Here is a 23702-nt window from a genome sequence, read left to right on the forward strand (position 1 = left end):
GTAATCCTGGTTGTAGTCTTTTCTAGTTTCCAGAATTATATATCCCTTCTACTGTGTGCTGCATAAGCTTCTTATTGCCCTAGGGAAATAGAAGAACCAATCCCTGAAGCATAGCTCTTTTTTCAGGTTGAAATCAGCCCGCGATGTTGTATCTAGAACTGGGCATTCATTGGCTCTGGGTTGTTTGCATCGTTACGTTGGCGGTATCGGCTCAGGACAACACCTGAAGACCAGTGTCAGCATTTTATTGGCTCTAGCACAAGATGGAACATCCTCTGAAGTTCAGGTATACTAATTGATTTTTTTTATTATGAAATTTTTAATATAATATTTTTACAAATTTTTACAAATATTATTTGCTGTATAAAATACTAATGGTTCTAACAGGAGTAAGTTGTGAAAGATATGTTAGGGATTTTCTCTGTCATTTTGTTTTATGGGTCTTATTTGTAATAATGTATGACAGGATTTTGTATTTTAACTTAATCTAGGAATTTAATCCTTTCATATATATGCCTTGAAACAGTTTCCTTTTTTTATCATCCTTTGTACTTGTTTATTCTTTTTTGTATTTCCTTACAATTTTTAGATCAAGTTTCTTTTAATAACCATCCTTCGCTCTCTCTCTGCCTTTAATACCCCAACTCAGGTTTAGGGTCTTTGAATCTTCAAGGGTACTCCTTGAGTGTTTTATTTGTTTCTCCTCACACGTCACACATAAATACATGTAACTACAATGAGAGGCTTGCATGTGTGTGAAAATATCTTGCACTCTTTGATTTGCCATCTTACATTGATGCGCCTACAAATATTAAGAGTATATGAATCCAACAGCATTCAACTTGCCAACTTCATGTTAGGACTCACAAATTGGGAGAAGAGACTAATTTAATTTCCTTTATTGCCTACCGTTAGTTTATTAATAAATGTTCCTTCACATTTAAATAAAAGGCACTAAATCCACCTGAGGCTTCTTGTCTACAAACTTAGTTTGCCTATGACTTCCTGTAAAGGTTTCCACTTGTTTAGAGCACAGAATTTCCAAAGAGATTAGAAATAAAAATCAAGTAACCTTGTCTGTTAATAGGTGGTATGCTGCTTTTTAAAGTTCTGTTTCCACACTATGCTGGAAGAAAAGAACTGGTTATAATTTTTTTTTACCTAAGAGGTTGCTGTTTTCTTCTTTTATGTCAAAGAGAAAGTGTTAGTTTTCTTTTGTTGTCATGTTTTCTGAGCCCTCTCTTGCTGTAATTTCTTAAAACCAAATTCCTCTAAGGTAACACACTACATGATTCTTTTTATATGACAGGACATTTTACTATAATTTGAGTCCACTACATTCTCTCAATGCTGCTCTTTCAGTTTATATCTGCACAAGAATAGTATAGTAGCATTGTTTTCCCTAATGTGTCTTCTATTTTAAGAATCCTAACTCAAAAGTTGTACTTTGCTGTGGCATTATTGCTAACATTTATTTAACTGTAATTGCTAGAGATTTAGTTTTCAGTAATGTTTTCTTCTTTGTGTCATCAACTTCTCTCTCAAGGTCTTTCTTATTTTATTTTTACTTGATAGGAAAACTTCCTCCAGCAATAATTAGCTTAGGAAAGGTGGTTGGGTGATATGCTTTTTGAATCCTTGCCTATCTAAAAATGGTTTTCTTTTGCCTTCACATTTGAATGATACTTTAGTTGGGCATACTATTCTTGACACACAGTCCTTTTCTTTCATTTTTCATAAAAGTTTCAGTATTTTCTGTGTTCTGATGTTGCACATAACAGGCTAATGGTAGCTTTTTTAAGTTAAATTTCAGTAAATATGAATACGTCAAATTATAATCAGTTATCTATAAAAACTTTGAAATACATTCTTTAGGAAATAAAAGGTAATAAATAAGCCAGTAGTCAAAGCAACTGATGTACAGATACTGTGTTTAAAATTTTTCTGCAGTGTGGCTTTGAGTATCTAGAAATAAAACTTCAACAATGAATTCATTTTCTTTTTTTATAGGGGGCACATATTTCACCCTTCTGAAAGACAGTGGTTTATGTAATAAACTTTTGAATTAATGGATGCTTATCTTTATTCCCTATCTTTTCATTGCTTTTGCTGAGAAACTTACCTGAAATATGTATCTATGTCTCTAACCTTACATTATCGTTTGTCAGTGTAAAAATATTTCTATCTTTGAAATTTAGAAATTTTATCAGGTTCTGTATAAGTTTATCTCTTACTTTTCTCTTTATAGAACTCCTATTATTTATATGCTAGTTCCCTTGTCTTTTTCCTCCTTATTTTTATTTTTGGGTGTTTTTCACTCTGAATAATTTCTGTTTGATCTTCAAGATAACAATTTTGGTTTTTAACAATAACTATTTTTCTTTCTAGAATAAATCCTGGGTGTTGTTTCTTTTAAATGTTACTAGAATCTCCTTTGTGCTTCAATTATATTCCCTCAAAAGTCCTTATTTTAGTTTTATTAAAGTGCTTTTTAGTTTCCATTTTTTTCTTCAGAATGTGTGCTTTGGTCTTCCTCCCTCAAGCTGCCATATCCTTAATCATTTATTGCAAGTTTTTGTCTGTAGATGTGGTCTTTGTACATATGTGTCCAAGTTAGGTGGCTGAGTTTTCTAGGACTGGGGTAGTTTGAAAGGTAATAGAGGTTAAGGTATGGAATTTTTTTCTCTTATGTCAGCAATTGGGAAGACTCTCTGTTGAGATCTCTCTGTCCTCAGCCCAGCAGCACAGCTCTCCTTTAGAGCTGCCAACAGCAGAAATAAAAGATAAAATTCTTCTGCAGCTGGATGTGGGCAATTTAAAGGACTTTTCATTTTCTCAGGCCCTGGAGTTAGTTTTGCAAATACCTTTAGCCAGTAAGATTACTTTGTGCTTAGTAAACACAAATAGGGGCTTGATATGGCTTGATACACTTGAAGAGCTGTTGTGTTAATGTCATTGCTCTAGACATATATTTGAGTACAGAACATTGTCATGGTGATTGTTTTATTTCAGGCTAGTTTCTTTAACAAAACTGCAATAGTATAGGCAATAAAGATGTATTTTATGTCCATAAGCAGCCGCTAATCACATGCTTATTATATGTAAGTCATTGACTTTCAGAAGTGTGAACTATATGCATCTATGGAAGAAAATGAGTTCATTATCAAAAATTTCTTTCTGACACTCAAACCGTGCTACAAAGAAACTAAAAACAGGATTTGTACATCAGTTACTTTGGTTATTGGCTATTGGTAGTTTATGCTACCTTTTATTTCTTAAGGAATATATTTTGAAGTATTTCTAGATCATTGATTAACAGGTAAGATGTTAGTATTTACTGAAATTTAAGTTCAAAACTCCATGTAGTATACTCTAATTATTCCTTACAACTTGATTATAATTTTGTTCCAGACATGGTCTCTTCATTCGCTTGCTTTGATAGTGGATTCTAGTGGCCCAATGTATCGTGGGTATGTGGAACCAACATTATCTCTAGTTCTTACCTTGCTGCTGACAGTTCCACCTTCACATACAGAAGTTCATCAATGTTTGGGTAGATGCTTGGGGGCTATAATAACTACTGTTGGCCCTGAACTACAAGGTAAGTAGATTCATCTTAAAGGAACTTGACAGAGAAATACTCTTTTTCAATTTCCTGAATATCACCATTATATTGCTTAAAGAAACGTGTAATAATAAAAATTACTATGTACTGAATGCCTGTGAATGCTGTACTGAAAGGCCTACAACTCTGATTTTCACAGGTGCTATTTTATTTAATCCCTACAACAAACATATCTATGCCTACCTGTTTTTTGAAGTTTTGAGCAGAGAAGGATTCCTAAATGACATTTTACTTGGATCCCCATGAAGACAAAGATCAAAGTGGAGTTCCTCTGCCCTAGGCTGCTATCCACTTGTCTTCATGGACTTTGCTTCACTGTTTTTTGTACGCTGAGGATCAAAAACACAGTTTGAAAACTCACTACCATAATGGGGATAATATTATGTAATTTTTCTATGAGGAAGCAAGCTCAGAGAAGATAAGTAACTTGCCTAGAGTTACTTAACTAATGAGTGGCAGGTTTATGATCCTAAGGCTCATATTCTTACCTTGCAATTCCACAGAAATAATTCTACTGATGGTTGAATTAAACACTCATGTTAGAGAATTACTGTGAATTTATCCTGAGTGTATAAACCATTTTTGGAGGTTTCCCTTTTTCCCCCTACCATTTATTAAATGCTTTCAGTGAGTCAAGCTTTTTATATACCTTTCCTCATTTAATTCTGACAACAATCCTGAGGTAAGCGTATCTGTCCATTGTACAGATGAAACTGTGAGGCTAGGAGAGGTTAAAAACTTCCAAGGTTTTATGTATATAGCTAGGGAATGGTTGGAGTCAGTGGAGAAGGCCAGGTCAGTTTCCTTTGCATACATTCATAACTACTATACTATATTGCCTCCATTCAGACAGATATTTTTAAAAAGGGAGAAATGAAAAAAATATTAAGGATGTTAGAAATTGAAAGTATGTTATTTAGACACCTATCTTGGACTCAGTGCACTCTTTGAGAAAGTTGATAGTTCTTTCTTCCAGTGAATATCACAAGAATGTAGAGAAAATAAACATGTGCCTTTGATTAAGCATAGGTCTTTACCAAGTGCTTCCTGATGCAATGATGATGAGGTGATTATCTATTTCAAACTACAGTGTGACTCATACGCGACTCTGATTTCCTTGTTTGGTCATTATATGTATACACAATTATTTTGCATTGGTTAAAAATTTTAAATCACTTATATCTCACAGTTAAGACATATTTATATATAGACAATATATAATACTACAATTTCCCTATCTCTGTAAAAGTTGCCATTAATATTATTAGGAAAGTAGGTTTTTTGAAATCATTATGTAACAGGAGTGATAATGTAGGTTGAATAGAGAACCAAAAAATAAGGAATCTTCTGGTGCTTTCAAATTAAACAATGATGGGTGTAAAACACAATAAAGTTTACCATGGAATAAATATAAACCTACTGAATCTAAGAGGATATATTGTCATCCATATAAAGTCATATTCTAAAATCATTTCTAAAGTGTACTTTGCACACTTTTGTCTTCAAGACAATTTGAACCATAATCAGAAAGAGGTTTAGAAGATAATTGTTTTCCAGGAATATTTCTGGTGATACTAATAAAATATTTGTATTTTACATTTTTTTCTATTTGCTATCAGGGAATGGAGCAACAATTTCTACAATTCGTTCTTCTTGTTTGGTGGGTTGTGCAATAACCCAGGACCATTCAGACTCTCTTGTTCAAGCAGCTGCCATATCTTGTCTTCAGCAGCTTCACATGTTCGCACCGCGGCATGTCAATCTATCTAGTCTTGTTCCTAGCCTTTGTGTAAGTATAAAGCTGTTTTATTCATTGCTTTATTTAGAAAGCCCCAACTTTCTTTCCCAAAAGAGCAAACTAGACCAAAACAAAAAATGTAGGTTTCCTAGACTGTGAATTCTAGAGTTTTAGCTTCAGTAGTTGTTTTATGAGTCTTAATTTTATTCACTTGCGTTCTTTTTCACTTTTTAAGAAATGTTTTGATAAGCTATTTTTTAACCAAGAATACATCATATTTTTAGTCTTTCCCACTCAGAATTTTATCTCCTAAAATGTGATCAACAACTTCTGAGGATCTGTTGCTGTCATCACTGTCTTTAATTTATTCACTCAATACTTACTGAGAGTCTGCTATATGTTATGCACCATGCAGAGTCCTGGGGAATGTTTGTGGTTGAGACAAGGTGAAGCTTCTGCCATAATGAAGTTTATAGTTTACAAAGGAACATGGTCAATAATAATTATTACACATAAGATAAGTGCTAGAAAAGGTTACAGGAGAAGATTTATTGTGAGGCTGGGAGAACACTCTCAGAATCCAGGCATTCAGAACAGATTTCCTGAAAAAAATAGTATTTAATGTATGAGTACAGGAAAAATAGGAGTTAGTTTGAGGAAGAGCATGATTTTTGAGTAGATGGCACTTTTTTTAGGCAGAGGGAGAAATATGTGGAAAGGTCTGAAGATGGGAAGGAGTATGATACATTTAAGGAACTATTTAGTCAGTGTGATTAAGGCAGAGTGTGGGAGGCATGGGCACAAGATGAGGCTGGGCAGTTAGCCAGGTGGCAGATCATACAGACTTTCTAGATGTATTAAACTTTGGACTTTAGTTTACAAGCCATGAAAAACCATTAGAAGGTTCTACACAGGAGTAACATGATTAGCTTTGTACTTTTTACTTTTCATTCTTGCTGACAGTGGAGAATGGACTCTACAGGGTAAGAATTTGGTAGCCTTAAGAGGGAGATGAGAATGAATTGCTCTAAGTTGGCAGCAAAGGAAATGGGGAAAAACAGATGAATTTGAATGAAATTTAGGAGGAAGGGTCAATAGAATCTGTTGATGAATTGGCTGTAGGAGAAAAGGAGAAGAATATGAACTCCGGGTTTTGGACTTGAGCATAGTAATGAAATTTCCTGAGATGAGCAACATTGGAATAGGAGAAGGTTAGGAAGAGTGACTATCATTCTTGAATTCACTTAAAGACATCTAGATAATTCTGGCCTAAAGCTCAGAAAAGAGAAGTCTGATTGGAGAGGTAAATTGGGAGGCATTAGCATTTAGATGGGAAATAAAGACATAGGAGGCCATGAAATAACCAGGGATACTGTGCTAAACGGGGAACCTAGCAGATAAAATTTTAGAAAAGAAAGAGTCAGCAAAAACATGAAAAGGCAGTCAGAGAGAATAAAGGAAAAACAAGAGTTTGTGAGATTCATAGAAGCCAAGTGGAGTAGAGGAGTAGTGAGCCATATCACATATAACCAAGAGATCAAGTGAGATGAGAGCTATAATGTGTCCTTTGATTTCTGTGACATGATGCCTTTAGCAAGAGCTCATCTGGCAGAGAGTACAAATGGAGGTCCAAATACATTCGGTTAAAGATGGAACATGAGAAGACAGAGGACAGTAGGTCAAGGGGGTGAGAGACTCTTTTTTCACCTTCAGTAGTGAGAAGGGCTTAAAGTGTAAGGCCAAGAGGGAATAATTAATCATCCAAGGTGTCTAATGGGATAGAGTTTCCAGGGCACAAGTAAGAAGATAGGAGTGCAACATGAAGGAAGGAGGACAGGATGAGTGTAGCTACAGGTTGGTTTATGGATTTGGTGACTGGAAGTTCAGGGAGTTACAATCTAATGACTTTTACTTCCTTGATCAAGTAAAAGGGAAGATGAAGTTCCATGATGAGAAAGCGAAGAAGAGGGTCAAAAGTTTGAGGAGAATAGGACGTGGGAGATTGAACTAACTGGAGAAATGTAAGATTCTATGGTAGTACTGAGTGTTCAGTAGAGGGTAGTGACCCTCTTGGCATCCTCATGTACATCCTGGTACAAGTCCACCTACTTGGAAGATTTTTCTCCAGCACAGTTGTGTGTAGGCATTGAGAGCCAGATACTTAGCTACACTCATAGGTGGACTCTGACCAAGCAGATTTAATTAAATGACAGCAGGATGAGGGAGATTAGGGTGTTAACAAAACAGTGCTGAAATGATGGATTATGAAATCTCATTTGGATATAGGAGGCACGTAAGACAGAAGGGGGCTGATGTGTAGGGAGGAAGTAAGGTGCTATAGATCTAACTATGGGAGCATATTGTGCAGGGGAAGAGAAGACAAGATTATGTGGGATAAAGCAAAGGACCTGAAAGGCCAAGATATTAGCTACTAGATCTAGTATGGCATATTTAGTTTTATTGGACAAGATTAGCTCCTGTTTCACCACAGACCAGGGTGAATCAGTTCTTGCCCATTGAGGAGTTTGAGTGTGCCACAGGGCAGAACTAGATGCACATGAAATGTGTACAAAGAACATCCACAAAGAAAACAGTCAACTAATAGTTGGCCCTGGGTTGCATTCTGCAACAAGGGCCATTCAAGTGGTAGTCTTGCTGGATCAGAGTATATGCATAGAGAAAAGCCCCTTGCTGTCTCCACTAGCAGATCTTGTTCAGAGTATCAGAAGATCACTCTAAAAAATCATCGATATATAGGTTCATCCAAATTAGTGAAGTCATTTCAGATTTTTTACAAACTTCATGTTCATTTATACTCAGTCATTACCATAATAAGTGGCCGTATTATGCCATGTGTAGTATATTGTATGATCTTTGGTGTCCTGTTCTTAGGACAGTTCTTTTAGCTCATGCAATATTCTTTACATATCTTATAAGTAATATTATTTTTCCAAAAGACCATTATTTGGCTATGTAGTTAACAAATGAGGTGGTTAAATGAAGAGCCTCTTCACAAGTCAGATGTTAATGTACATTCATTAGGCAAGTGAGATTACAGCTTTCTAAAAACTGTCTAAAATTGTTATGGTTTACAGGTTCACTTATGTAGTTCCCATTTGTTACTTCGACGAGCAGCTGTGGCGTGTCTCCGGCAGCTCGCACAGAGAGAAGCAGCTGAAGTATGTGAATATGCCATGAGCCTAGCAAAAAATGCAGGGGACAAAGAAAACGGTGGTGCTTGTAAGTTATATTATCAGTGAATATTCTTTTTGTTTAAATAATTTACATTTCAAATGAGTATTACTCATTAAATACGATTTTTACATCAAAATATGGTCAATTTTCTTCCTCTTTTAAATAAAATAAAACCATTATCACTTTAAAAATTCCAGTATAGTTTTCTTGGTAATTTTAGTTTTACCTATTTAAAAGTTCTGTTGCTTAAAGAAAATGAATAGCATTTAGGTATCGGGATACTTCTGCCACCCTTGAGGGTGATTCAGCTTTATGAGGGATGACTAACCCTAGGGATATTGCCTTGTATCACCGATAGATCTGTGAAAAGAGAAATGATCCTTTTTGGGGGTACCTGAAAGCTTCCAGTCTTTGACAGAAGTTAACCTTTTGTGATATCACTTTTCCTCTAAGAAGGGAAGGCCAGAGTAACCAATATCACTATGAAATGACCGTAGGTGTTTGGATAGCTGAAGGTAGACCTTTGCTTTCTTCAGTTCTTTCTGGTTTTTTTGGAGGGTTTTAAGTATAACTTGAATTCATAGCTGGTCTTCTGGTCTGTGGGGTACATAGTTTGGAAACTTTTTCAGAGCTTAATTGACAAGAGATATTTCCCCTACTGTGAGAGAAAATTTTTATAAGAGCTTTTTTATACATAGAATTGCTTGGATCCTAAGAAGCAAGATACCAAAATAACTTCAATTTCAGCATAGTATAACAGTGCTGTTAACCAATACATTATATTGTAAAGTGTGAAAGAAGTTTATTATGAAAATCCAAGTGTAAACATGATTGCTTTTTGGAGAGAGAAGACAGCACTAAAAGCAATTACAGAATTCTCCTAAATACATATAAAATTTCAAAATTTCTGCATGTCAATTACCATAATAAAACTGAAAAACAAACTAAGAGAGGGAAAGGTCTTTGCGAAGTATGTTTATTTTATATTATTGATTTATTTATTAAACTATGTGTATCTAAATTTCAATGTTTTTAAAACTTTTACAAATTGATGTGTTGGGGGGATCCTAAGACCACCCTCAGGTGGTTTTTGATGATGTAGTAGGAGGACTCACCATATAGTCATAATTATGGCTATGATTTAGTGCAACAAATGGTTGCAAAGCAAAATTAGCAAAGGGAAAAGGCACTTGGGGTGAAGTCCAGAGCAAACCCAGGTGCAAGTTTCCAAGAGTGCATGCCCCATGAAGTCACACAGGAGTTGCTGACTCCCCAGCAATGAGCTGTGACAACACATGTAAAATGTCTACTAATGAAGCTTGTTAGATGCCCAGTATCCAAGGTTTGTATTGGAGGCTGGTCAGATAGGCATGGTCTGCCTAGCCTGTTATGTACAAGAAGTTCGGACTCTCAGAAGGAAAGCAGATGTTCAGCCTAAACCATATTTTTGTAGAAACAGTTTAGGCACCATAAGCCACTTTTATCAGAAAATGGTGGCAACCCTCCTGAAACCAAGTTCCCATTTGCTAGCCAAGGGCGAACCTTAGTATCAGGCAGGTAGTCTTGGGCCTGCTCTGTTAACTCCTTTCAGCATCTATAGAAATTACTAGAGCACATGAAACAGTTGTTTAATCAAAGAAGAAATATCAACATATGAAATATCTTTAACCTCCAATGATTAAATAATTGCAAATTAATGCAATCATAAGATAGAATTTTTCTTCTATAAAACTAACCCAGATTAAAAATAATGATTATACCCAGTGTTGGGAGAGGTGTGAATAAAAGAGAAATGTCTTATATTGCTGGTAGAAATGTAAAGTCATACAGATTTTCTGAAGGATCGTCAGTATAGCATCCAGGTTTTCAAAATGTCCCTACCCTTTGACCTGGAAAATCCCCTTTTAGGAATTCATCCTCAATAGTTAATCAGTTAATGTTCCCCTAATTCAGAGGGTTACTGTGTAGCCATGAAAATTCACATTATAGGACTTTAATTTCTAATATGGGAAATACTAAGTGGAAAGTAGGCTTCTGTGCTTAATCTCTGCCTAATGTTCTTTCCTTGAAACCCTTCTGTTTGATGTCTCTTCCTGAATTCCTCTCGCTATCGCTATCTGCTCCAAACCTTCCTTTATTCTGTCTTTGGAGACTCAACTAAAAGAGCCACTTTTCAGTTTACTTCCCTTTATTTCACTCTCTTCAAGGCTCAGAGGGCTTTAGACTTGGGAGAGCCTAACAGTGTTCATTCTTAAGGCTGCCAGTTGTACTATTTCTGCTGTTCATAAGAATAAAAAGATTTTCAGATAAAGCAAGAAGTTTAACTGTGATTTCATAACAAGGTTACTTTTTGATTATTTGTTTCGTGGAAAGGATTTTCCCAATTTTTAAATTTGTATACCAGCTTTATAGATTTTTAAAAATCTGAACTACAAGACTAAATAAATTTCAATTTGTTCAACAAATATAGCAATTTTTTTCAGTCCATTAAATTAAATCAATTTAGAAATTTGTCTCTTTCCTACGCTTTTTCTTACTAGAATCAAATGTATTTTTATTGAGCATTTCCCTAGATATTTGTTTAAAATACCTTAGAATAATTAGTCTTAAAGATCAGAGTTTTATCTTTATTATCAGATTAAATTCTCATCCTAAAGATACCTAAACTTGATACCATGGTTAAATTGTTTATATATATCCTTGTTTTGTTGCCATTGTGAATTTACACATAAGCCTTGAGCCTTGGTCTTTAACATAATTGTTACCTACAATATACAACAAAATTCTACTTAAATTCCTTTGTAAAAATTGCTTTTCAGATGTCAATCCTTTTGCACCTGGAGTTAGTTCTCGAAGTAATATCCATTGCCGGCACCAAGGAGTTAATATAACAGAAACTGGACTTGAGGGACTTCTTTTTGGAATGCTAGACCGGGAGACAGATAGAAAATTATGTTCTGATATTCATGATACTTTGGGACATATGCTGTCATCACTGGCTGTAGAAAAACTTTCCCATTGGCTAATGCTTTGTAAAGATGTCTTAGCAGCTTCAAGTGGTATGTATTTAATATATAAAATATGTTCTTAAAAGAATGAAAATTATTTTACCTTTTTTTTTTTTTCAAAGTCAGTTACACCTCATTTATTTTCGTTAAAGTGGATTATGATAATTCCATAAGTGCCACTGGTGGCGAGTGCAGAGAGGAGAGCTGCCATGTCATAGTACATAAGGTTTTCCTGCCCAGGACACTCAGCCTGCAGGTGCTGATAGCAGTGGTTCCAGGGTCTTCTTGAGCCTATTTTACTTCTAATTATATCTATAGATACACAAAGATACATATACATATATAGCTATAGATACATGTATATACATTTGAGCTTACATTTTAAAATATTAATAGCTTTTAATTCATAAATCCCTATAAAAATATTGAAGGCAAAATTATATTACAAATTAATGAACTTTCTTTTGGGGAAATGACTAAGCTCAAACTAAATTTTCATATATAAAAATTCCCATTTATTTGGTAATTCAACGTAGTAAATAGAACTAGTGAAATACATAAAATACTTTGTGTTATCCTTTCCTTGGTTTTTGACTGATTGTTTTTTTTAAAAGCTTGCCAATTCTAGTGTTTCCAAAGGAGTGAGGACTTAATCTTTTTTGTTTATTAAAAATCTTCTAACATTAATGTTATTTCTAAAGCATCCTTTTTGCTATATATGAGGTTGTTATAATATGCTTTTATTTTTGTTATAGATATGAGTACTGCAACTCTCTTAAGTAGTGGAAAAGATGAGGAATCTGAAAAGAAAGATGAGATGGATGATGATACCATGTTTACCACACTTGGTGAAGAAGATAAATCAAAGCCCTTTGTGGCACCTCGCTGGGCCACTCGGGTATTTGCTGCTGATTGCCTGTGTCGAATCATCAATTTGTGTGAGAATGCGGACCAGGCTCACTTTGATCTTGCTATGGCACGTTCTGCTAAACTACAGAACCCTAGAAGTAAATATAAAATCACTACTTCTTTTTCCCAAAGTATTTTATATGTTTGAAGTATTTTACTGCTATTTAATATGCTTTAGACTGTGCCTTTCATTTATTATAAGTTCTCTTGCTTTTCATCTTTGTTTTCTGTTCCCTATACATAACTATCCATCTCCTGATACATATTTGGAAGATAAGTTTAAGGAAGTGGTCTGAAGATCTCTCTGTCTCTTAAGATATAGATATCTTAATCATTTGCCCTAAGGATAATGATGGCAATAATTTGTTTCCTTAGAACATTGTCCTAGTTTTAGCACTTCAGTGTAGAAGAGATGGCAAAACTTTTTTTTTTTTGTAGAGGTTGTACATAAATTTAATGTATTCCTAGGTATTTGATCTTTTCACAAACCGTTTTGAAATTTTTTTTAATTAAGGTATCATTGACATACAATCTTATGAAGGTTTCACATGAGCAACATTGTGGTTTCAACATTCACCCATATTATCAAGTCCCCTCCCACCCCATTGCTATCACTGTCAAGATGGCAAAACTTTAAGGAGCATAAATAGAGTCTTGCAGTCCCCTGCCATGGAGAATGGCAAAATTTATGTATGCCATGGCATATTTCAAACTCTCAGGTTTCAGAAATACTATTATGTGTTTTTTTTGTTTTTTTTTTTCAGTAGAAAGTCTAACTATATATATATATACTTTTTTACTATTATGTGCTTTTGAGGTGAAAATTGTTTGTTACTGAAACCCTTCACTGTTTTTTATGTTTTGTAAGCTTTTTATTATCACATATCCCATGGGTCAGAGAGACGGAATTTAGAAAGAGATCATAAGGTCCAATATCTCCATTTTACAGATGGAGAGACCCAGTGAAGCTGAGAGAGGTGGTGGTGTAATAGATTCTGTATCTGTAGTTGGTTGTGTCTTCATCAGCCTGTCATTTTTAAGTATCTAAAGACAAACTGTATATATTAAACAGTGTTGGAATCTATACATTAAAAATGCCTTTTGGCTTACTTTATTGTGTGTAAGAAGCATCAGAGCTCACAAATGGATTAAAAACCAAAAGTATTAAAATGTTATACCATTCATAAAATGTGAATCTGATTATCCAGCAGAGCACAATACATCATGAGCACAGCGTGTTTATTCATGTCATTATTCATCAAATATTTACCAGATCCCATGAAGATTATAGACTAAAAAGACAGAGAGACAGACTTATCACTCAAATAATTATGATATGTCCCAGTAGTGGTATAATGGAATACTTTGGTAGCATAAAAAAGTAGTATTTATTTCTCAGGAGCTGGGGAGGACCTCACAGAAGAGACAGTTCAGAAGCTGGGTTTTAAAGGCAGAAAAAGTATTTTCCAAGTAGAAGAGGCTGGTTGTATTAGTTTTCTATTGCTGCTATAACAAATGACCACAAATTTAGTGCCTTAAAACAACACAGATTTGTTATCTTAAATTTCTGTAGGTCAGAAAGACCAACATGAATCTTGCTAGGCTAAAGGATGGACTGTGTTCTTTTCTGGAGGCTCTAGGGGAGTCCATTTCCATTATTTTCTCAGCCTCTATAGGCTATTAGCATTCCTTAGCTCATGGCCCCTTTCTCTGTCTGCAAGGCCTACAGCATTGAATCTCTTAGTGATTCTTCTTCAGCTGTCACATCTCTCTGACTGCACATGATTAGATTGGGTATACCTGATAAATTTAAGATTATTGCCCCATTTCAGAGTTCATAGCCTTAATCACATCTGCAAAGTCCCTTTTGCCATGTAAGGTAACATATATGCCAAGTAAGGTTCTAGGATTTAGGATGTGAATATATTTGGGAACCATTATTCTGCCTACTACACTGGTTTGTTATAAACAAGAGAATAAGAGAATTTTAAAGTATAAATATGCATATTAAATTTAAGGAATAGTGAAGATCCTTAGGTTGTCTTTTCAATTGTTTTTTGTCTCATTATTGTGTCTTGTCTTTTTGCCTACATTCTTAGAGATCCTCACAACTTTTCCCTTTATATCATTGATAATGTTTCACTGTTTTCTGCCTCCATAGTAGATCTTAAGTTTACTTTGTGTTTTTAGTTTCTTTTAATTTTTCTGTATTTCTTCCTCCATCATGTCGTATTCTTTTCACTCTTCATTGTTTTATGTTCTTAATCCATAGCAACCATGATTTTTTTGCACACTGTTGAGATGCCAAATGATTGTCTAAATTTTATTCTGGTTTTTATAGAAAATTGTTTTCAGAGATTAGCTCTTTCTCTGATTCTTCAGTCTTTTCCCTGGGTGTATTTTTCATTGGCTTATTTGTTTATATATCCTTGAAAGAGAAGAGTGCCCTCCATTTTTGGAATTTGCTTACAGTGTGTGGGTGGATTGCCCATATTCTGTCTTTGTTTACTGCATACTTCAATTAGTGGCTGGATGGTGGTAAGCTGATATGATAGCTCTCCAACCTAGATTCTAATATCTGACATGCTTTGTTCTGGTGGTCTGACACAGGATCCTTCCCAGCACCTACTGCCTGCTATTCTAACAGTCACAGAAGTGAAAAATTATAGACCCAGTGAATGTATTATCCAGGCTCTTCATGTTTGATCTTCATCTCCTTTTTGATTTTGTTGCAGGAGACTACTACCCCCAAAACGTATTAAACCTCTAACAGCCCCTTAATTCTCTTCCTATCTGGGAGTTCCTGTCCAGTGCCCCCTCCCACTCTCCCACTTTAGGAGTTCATCTCTTTGGCTTTGGAAAAAAGAGGTTTTAACTTGAGAAATGTTGGAAGTAGAGACTGTATAGAGAAGCAACAGCACTTTCATTACAGTAACAATTGCCTAGTTTTAGTTGGTACATTGATACAATCCTAGACCTTGTGTATTAGGTGACAGCGCACGCAGGAGGGATTTTATTTCTTTTAAGTTGGCATAATATGACTAGGCCCATTTTTTGTGCAGTTCTCTTCACTTTGGAAATTTCCTCCAAAATTCTGGCCATAGTTTATCATACCATGTTTTTATCAATAGTGTATTTTTGCCTCACTTAGGTGAGGAAGCATTGGGCACTTCTATTCAAATGCTTTTTTTCTCTCTTTTGCCCCTTTCCTCCACACCAATAGGTATTCTTTTTAAAGGTAAGCTTCTAAAACTGGGATTTTAGTTAGACATATGAAAAAATTGGAAGATACTTGTCTTATAACCTTCACAATAGCAATAACAAAATAAGACCTGTTTGGGGATCAGCCTGAACTACAGAATTTCCACTGCTTCCAAAAGAGTTGGAGTACCTTGCAGCCACCCAGAGAACTTTGGGGTTGTTGAGCTTAATAAGATTTTTAGATAATTTTTGTTATGTGTCTTTAAATTCATCAATCTTTTCTTCTTCATTACCTAATTGCTGTGATTAATTTTATCTTTTTCATTTCAGATTTCAGAATGTATTTTTCATTTCAGATATTTCATTTTTTTATCTCTGAAAATCCCATTTGTGGTTTTCTCTGTCATTTCTCTCTTCATTGTGTTCATGCTTTCCTTTTCCTTCATGAATACAGACAAAATGTTTATAATAGCTATTTTAATTGCTATTTTTATCATCTCTTTCATTTCTGGACCTGTTTCTACTCATTGATTTTTTTCTTCTTTCCTTGTTATGAGTTATATTTGACTGCTTCTTTGCAATCCTAATAATTTTTTATTAGATGCCAGACTTTCCAAATTTAATGTGCTGGATTTTGTTGTATTCCTTAAAGTATGTGTTGGACTTGGTTCTGGGCTGTAGTTAAATTACTTAGTACCTTTTTATTCCTTCATGACTTGCTTTTAAGCTATGTTCGGGTAGATTGGGGTGGCCTTTACCCTACAGCTAAAAGGAAAAAGACTTCCCTTTCTACATCTTATCCTTATAAAAGCCTTCCAGAGTAGAAGCTGTCACATTACAGCCAGCAGTCCAAATCCAGCCCCCAGCCTGTTTTTGTAAATTAAGTTTTATTGGAGCACAGCAAGCCCATTTTTGTACATATGGTCTATGACTACTTTCATTCTATAACAGCAGAGTAGAGTAGTTGCAATAGAAATTATATGGCTGGCTAATGTTTACTATCTGGTTCTTTACAGAAAAAATTTCCCAGCCCTTGTTCTAAAACAATTATAAATTCCTTTAGGGAGAGTTATGATAATCAGTTTTTTTGTTTCAAATGCCATTGTACATCCTGTAATGTCATCTATGTTACCAGTCATGTTAAGGTTTACCAATGTTCTTGAGAGAGAATGATATGCGAGTTTTCTTGAAAGTGAAATGTGTGTATATTAAGTGCTTTTTAAAACAATTCATTTCACTTCATATTTTTATGTTACTGTACTTATATTTTGGAGAAGTTTTCCTTTTTGCCCTCTATTTTTATTTTTAGATGACCTCTTGGTACTTCATCTCTCTGACCTGATTCGAATGGCATTCATGGCTGCAACTGATCATAGTAACCAGTTGCGGATGGCTGGGCTCCAAGCACTTGAGGACATTATCAAAAAGTTTGCGTCTGTGCCTGAGCCAGAATTTCCAGGTCATGTGATTCTGGAGCAGTATCAAGCTAATGTGAGATACTCTATTTATTTAAAATGTCAAAATTGATCATTAAAGTAGTTAAGATTCCCTGGAGAATTGGGTTTGGAACTGCACCTGCTTACCTTTACTCCCATTGACTATAAAATAATTTGAATCCCACAGCTGAAGAAGAAACAGTAGGATACAATGTGATAGCATTATTAGTGATAAAACTAGAACAGAAATTCCAGCCTAACCTTCCAGTCTTGTGTTTAGATGTTTACGCATGCCATTTAAAAGATAAAAAGAACTTTCAAAGAGTGTTGTGGATTTGCTGCCATTATTTTTATATGTCAAGACTTGATAAGCATTTTTAAAAATAAAAAGCAGTTGTCACTTCTATGCTGAAGGATAAATTAACTTTTAATAATAGTAGTTAAAAATATTACTGAAAATTATATTTTCAAAATATTTTTTATTTAATTCTAACCAAAAATAATTGTTTTTCCTGAGATGTATACCTTTACTTATGTTCTTAAAATGATGCACAATAGATGTAATCCTAGTAATGGTGGGTTATATGAAGGCAAAAAAACATTTTAGCAAGGAAAGAATAAACTTTTTTTTACTGTGATTATATCAGAATCTTAGCTCTGAACACAACACACCCCATCTAAAAGCTATGCTCAAACAGATGCAAAATAAAAAAGTGTGAATAATATAAAATCTTGTTTCTCCATCATAAGTACAGGTGAGGAAGTTAGAGCTTCTAGCCCAACTGGTTATAGAAGACTTGCATACAGTTATTTACTTGCAATACCCAACCTATCAGGAGGAAAGGGTTTTTTTTTAAGTTCTATTTAGAAATAATTTCAAACTTACAGAAAAGTTCCAAGAATTGTTCAAAAATATCTTATCCCCTTTATTCATATTTGCCAATGATTAATTTTGCTTCATTTGTTTGTCATTGATATTCTCTCTCTTCACACATACACACACTTTTTTTTTCTAAACTATTTAAAAGTAAATTATATGGATCCTGAACCTTTACTCTTAAACACTTTAGTCTGTATTTCCAAAGGACAAAAATATTGTCATATCGGACGTGCAGGGATAGATCACGAGATTCATCTAATGAAAGAACGAAATCTCAGCTTACTCCGTGGATTTGAAATGTTACTTCCCCGACACGACGGCACCACGTTCCTATGTAAAATCAACTAATGTTTCCAAGTTTTAAAAAGCATGCATTTACCTTTTTAAAGTAGTAATGACAATGAATCATGCCTAATTTTTCAGATAAAATTAACTTCTATTCACTTGCTTTTGTTTTAGCTTAGCTTGGGTCTTGCTGTGAACAAACAACTTATTAAATGAAACTTAAAAGTGAAAAAAAAAATTTGTCATATATAACCACAAAACAGTTATCAACTTTAGGAAGTTAAACATTGATATGCTACTTGTATATAATGATATTCCAGTTTTATCAGTCAACCTAGTAATCTCCTTTATAATATATTTTCTTTTTCCTTCAGTGTTGTATCCCATAGCATCTCTGCCATTAGTTGATTATTGCAATACCAGTACTGTGACTGGTCACCATATGTCTTTAGTCACAGAGAAGGACTCTTCATCCATTTCTAAATTGCTGTTGATATGCCTCAGTGACTGAATCTCTAGCAAAAAAATTTCAAATTAGAATTGGCATCTCTTTCCTTATTCAGCTCAGATATATTTAATGTATCTAAGAATGTGACTGATGTTGGTTTATTAAAACTAAAGCTCATATTTCTTCACTTATTACTGTAACAACTGTACATAAATTAGTATTTCTAGAGCCACCTTCTTATAAAGCATCTCTTTTTGCGGTAAAATTATCTCTAAGGTCTTTTAGTGACTATATGAATTTTTAATACTACTCAGTTATTTAAAGGAATTGATCTTGTTACATAAAACTCACCAATGAGGTAAATACTGTTAGAAATATGTTCAGAAAATAGAGACAGGGGGAGAAAAAAGAATAGCTGTTTTCCCCTGTCTCTGGAACCATGTGACTTTATCAGAAAGTCCTGTTTATTATTAAACAAAAACAAAGGAAAAAGTAACAAGATTAATTGTCTATTTGGTATATAGCATTCCATGCAGGTTTGTTAATGATAACCTGGGAAGCGTAAGAAAAGTGGTACAGTTGAGCTTATTGTAACTGAAAAGACAGAGAAGGGAGATGTGATACAAAGGAAAGGAACAAAGATGTGTTTTGTGTGTTTTCATTTCCAGAGACTCAAGGCCTTATTATGTTCACTGCTTATCTTTAAAAAATAAAGTGCTTGTATTCATTTTTCTAGGTGGGAGCTGCTCTAAGACCAGCCTTTTCACAAGATACCCCATCAGACATAACAGCAAAAGCTTGCCAGGTAAGAAGAAAAATGGGGTTTTCTATAGTTACCTTCTATAAATTTGTAGATATCTTAGTATTTCACTTACAAGAAAGAAAAATCAAATAGTATTTATTTTTATCTTGGAAATACAACAGTGACAATTTTCTTTTTTATTTTGTATCAAATAGTGAACTAGTAATTGTTAATCACTTTGTTCTTTTTGATGTATAGCTGAGGAGATGAGTTTGGGATACATAGCTCTTATACTTTCCAGAAGTGAACAGAGATATGAAAATCATGAGGGGCTAAAATAAAATGAAGGCCACAAGATCTATAATAATTAAAGAATGAATAAGAAAGGTAATTAGGTAATAAAAAATGTTTTTGACCACAGGTGGTGAAAATTCTACAAGTTTCTAGGTATTAAATTATCCTAAAGGGTATTTCACAATATGGAAATTTAACTGCAAAATTAACCACACGGAATTATTCTCACATTATTGTATATTTGAAGAGAGTCACAAAGGCACTTATGTTCCTACGCTTTTAATAAGTCCTCTTTTTCATGCCTCATTCTGAGAATGGATTCATGCATTAAGCTCTAATCTTTCAAAAAACCAGATTGTTTATACTTTCCTAAGAAGAGAAGCAATTCTGTCCTTCCTAGTTGTCTGGAGTACAGTGCTGTTAGAATCCATAACCAGCTACATGAGGCTTGTGTGCTGGAAATATTATATTGTTTGCTGTGATAGGTTTGAAAATCTGACTTTGTTCTCTCTGTGATTGAATAGGTTTGACTTTTCCTTCCATTGCTAAGATTTATTTCTCTGCAGGCTGTTGTCTTAATTGTTGGCCCTCAGAGAAATGAACTCCTTACAGAAACAGCAGACCAGAGTGAGAAGGAGCCTTGTTTGAGAGAGATGTCTCTGAATCATGGTACACACCTTGGAGTTAGAGTAGGCCATTTACTTAAACACAAAAATCAGAAATCACAGTCATGTATAAATCAAGGTATCATGACCATGTTTCAGAGCATAGTATTTAAGCAGACAATTTTCTACAAAGCTTCTATCATTAGAAAAGCAAAGGCTATTAGAATTTTATCTTCTGAATGAATAGTATGAAAATTTTCTGTTAATGTATTTGCCTTAAACTTATTTCTTATGTGGCCCTAACTGCTTTTTCTGTAAGAAGTTTCTGCTTTTCCAGTGGCAAGCCAATAAGGAAGAACATCAAGAAGGAAGGGGTAGAAATAACCAAATTTCACAGAAATATTTATCAAATCTCCAGGACGTTAAGTTTAGTTTCCTTAGGAATAACAACTCTTTATTTTTACACTAATATTTAATCTCACTTTAAATTTCACTATATTTTCAACATTATTTTGACTCGCATTTTATTTCACTGTCCATATGTCCATCATTGATAACAATCAATTTAAAAATCTTACTAATTTTTATTAAATTTCCCTTTGAATTCTTTGAGGATAAGATTATAAGAGAATTCATAAATATTTTTTCTTGGCTTTTAAAAAGTTTTAAATAGAAGAACACAATCCATTAATCATGATTCAATATCCAAATGCTCTGAAAACCAGAAGCTTTTCCATAATTTATTTGCTAGCAAGCCCTCAGCCGACTATACTCATTTGGCCTTGACACGAAGTTGAGTGAGACTGTAGTATTGACTCACCTCTCTTTGTGTGGATTCATTCTGCATTTCATTATGGAAACAGCCGTGTGTTAATTGTGGAGCACTGCCACATGTCTCATTTGGTGTATTCCTTAATGAGATTCATGAACCTTATTATCATTTACCAAGAAGTTGTGAATTGGGAAACATTCCTTGGCCCAAAGATTTCAGATAAAGTGAGGGCTGTAATTGTTGAGTAAAGTTGGCACTGTCAGACCCTCCTTCCCTCTTGACGTTCTTCCCTTGGCACCAACGTCACTGCTCTTGACTGGTTTTCCTGTTCCTTTTCTGGCAGTTTCTTTTCACTTTCTTTCATGGTGTGCTCTTACTCCACATATCCCTTAAGTGTAACCATGTTCCCCATGTTCTGTCCTTACAGCTTTCTTTGTATACATCAGTCCTTGAACAGATTTACCTGGGAACATTGCTTTAGTTACTAGCTTTGCATGGAGTGTCCCAGGTCTATGTAGTTACCTCTGAGTTTCCAACTGCCTGCTGAGTATCTTTTCCTGAACCTCTCACTGGTATTTTTGAAGTAGGCATGTCACATATTCATAATTAAAATGAGCTAATGTCTGGTTTTCAACACCCTTTTCTTATGTTCTCTCTCTTACACAGTGGCATCATTTTCCTTCCCTTCATCCAAGTTAGACACTTTTGGTGATCAGAATTTGGCAGTCTTTGATTCCTCACACTTATTACATGTCTGTGCTCCCTCCCTCCCCCTAAAAATATTTAAATGGTTTCTAAATCCTGTGATTCCTACCTCCAACTCTTTCCGAGATGACTCTCCCTTTCCATTCCATTCCCAGTTTGATCCATATCATCTCTGTTCTATAATATTGTAGTAGTCACATAATGGAACATATTGCTTACTGTCTAAGCCATTTCTTCCCCATACACAAGTACTAGAGCATTTTCCTAAAGCACAATTCTAATTCTAGTCCCCCTGCTTGGAAACCTTGGAAACTCTTGACTGACTACAGAACAAAGTCTGAATTCAGTTCCTGTGGAATTTAAATTGTACAATAATCTGATCCAAATTAATTTTCCTCATCTCTTCTCCCATATGACACCCCTCCACACCCCATATCTGTACACACAAACCTGTCTCGTATCTAAATGTTCCCATTTCTCCATGGAATTAATCTCTCCCTTCTCTGTTTTTAATTGTAGTATTATACAGTCATAAAACATTCTCATGTGTCCTTTCAGTCTGTTTTCTTCCTTGAGGACAGGGACTAGATTTTATTCCCTTTACTTAGTTATACTGAGCACACAGAATAACTCTGTGCCTATAGTAAATCAAAAATATTGTTGAATTGAAGAATTATTATTCATAACTGAACTGATTTGAGTGGAAAATGTTTCTCTATTGTCAAATTAGACAATGGAAACATAAGTAAATACTATTTTGTTTCCCACATAAGAATGCAATAAACCCATACTTATTGATTTATTACTAAAAAATAATATTAAAACATGGTATTGGGGTATTTTTGTTTTGTTCAGTGGCTTTGTTTTGTGTTTCTTCCCTCCAAGGAAAAAAAATCAAATTTACTCCATTTTCTTATATGTTAAATGTTCATCTTTTTAAATACAAAATTAAAAAATTTTTCTTGGACTAGGTATGCAGTACATGGATTGGGAGTGGAGTTGTCAGTGATCTCAATGATCTGCGTCGAGTACACAACCTGCTTGTGTCTTCTCTGGACAAAGTTCAGGCTGGAAAAGGGTCCTCAAGTCAACTGTACCGGGAGAGTGCCACAACCATGGAAAAACTGGCTGTTCTCAAGGCGTGGGCAGAGGTAACCGTGGCCTGTTGTTTTGTGAGCCATTTCTCCATCCTGGAGAAAATGTTCTCCTATTCCTGTAGGCAAAAGAAAAAAAAAGTTTAATTTTTTTTTGGTTTTTTACAATTGACCTTTGGTATGGAAGGCTCTTTAAAATCTGTCATTTGCTCTTTCTCACTGAAATACATTTTTCTCTCTAAACAACTCTTGCTAAGTCTTTGAAAATTTTATTTTGATCAGTTTTTTGAAGACTTTTTTATTGAGGAAAGGCTCCCCTCACTTACTATGGGGAAATTAGGCAGGGAATAACTACAAATAATGGAAACATTGATACTAAGGCTGTAGGGTTTTTTATTTTGTTTTGTTTTTCAGTATTTGATTTTACCTCTTTCATTTCCACAGGCACTTTTTAAAAGTAATGACTGTGTTAAACTCGCTTTTCTAAATTCTGTCTGCTAGTTGTTTTCAAATTCTTATTGTTTACCCTCAGTATTTCAGTTAATAGTTTGTTCCTTCCTCTGCCAGCCAAGTACCTCACTTCCTATTTCCATGGTATCAGCAGCCTCTGACCACCCAGTAGGCATTTGCTGGCTCAAAGCATGTAGCATCCAGATGATAGAGTTTAGATAAAGGACCCCTGGGTTTTTACTTCTGTGTTTTTTTCAGAGAAGTAAAAATGAAAAATTTAGAGGTCAATCAGATATCATAGAAATTAGCTTTTCT

General features: G+C 34.5%; 1 protein-coding gene across 5 annotated transcripts in view; it reads left to right on the forward strand.

Moving 5' to 3' along the window:
• HEATR5B (HEAT repeat containing 5B) overlaps nt 1-23702 on the forward strand; it is an 82274-nt gene that overhangs the window by 33478 nt on the left and 25094 nt on the right. For all 5 annotated transcript variants that reach the window (XR_008995881.1, XM_036931666.2, XM_036931667.2 and 2 more), the window contains 9 exons: nt 127-286; nt 3412-3601; nt 5245-5414; nt 8459-8603; nt 11378-11617; nt 12322-12573; nt 16986-17167; nt 19462-19530; nt 22815-22994. Coding sequence is in view for 4 of the 5 variants with exons in the window: in XM_036931666.2 (XP_036787561.2) it covers nt 127-286; nt 3412-3601; nt 5245-5414; nt 8459-8603; nt 11378-11617; nt 12322-12573; nt 16986-17167; nt 19462-19530; nt 22815-22994 (1588 nt within the window). In the remaining variant the exon portion in view is untranslated. The remainder of the gene's footprint in view (nt 1-126; nt 287-3411; nt 3602-5244; nt 5415-8458; nt 8604-11377; nt 11618-12321; nt 12574-16985; nt 17168-19461; nt 19531-22814; nt 22995-23702) is intronic.

This window comes from Manis pentadactyla, chromosome 2 (genome assembly GCF_030020395.1).
Source record: "Manis pentadactyla isolate mManPen7 chromosome 2, mManPen7.hap1, whole genome shotgun sequence".
In the NCBI taxonomy this organism is placed as follows: domain Eukaryota; kingdom Metazoa; phylum Chordata; class Mammalia; order Pholidota; family Manidae; genus Manis; species Manis pentadactyla.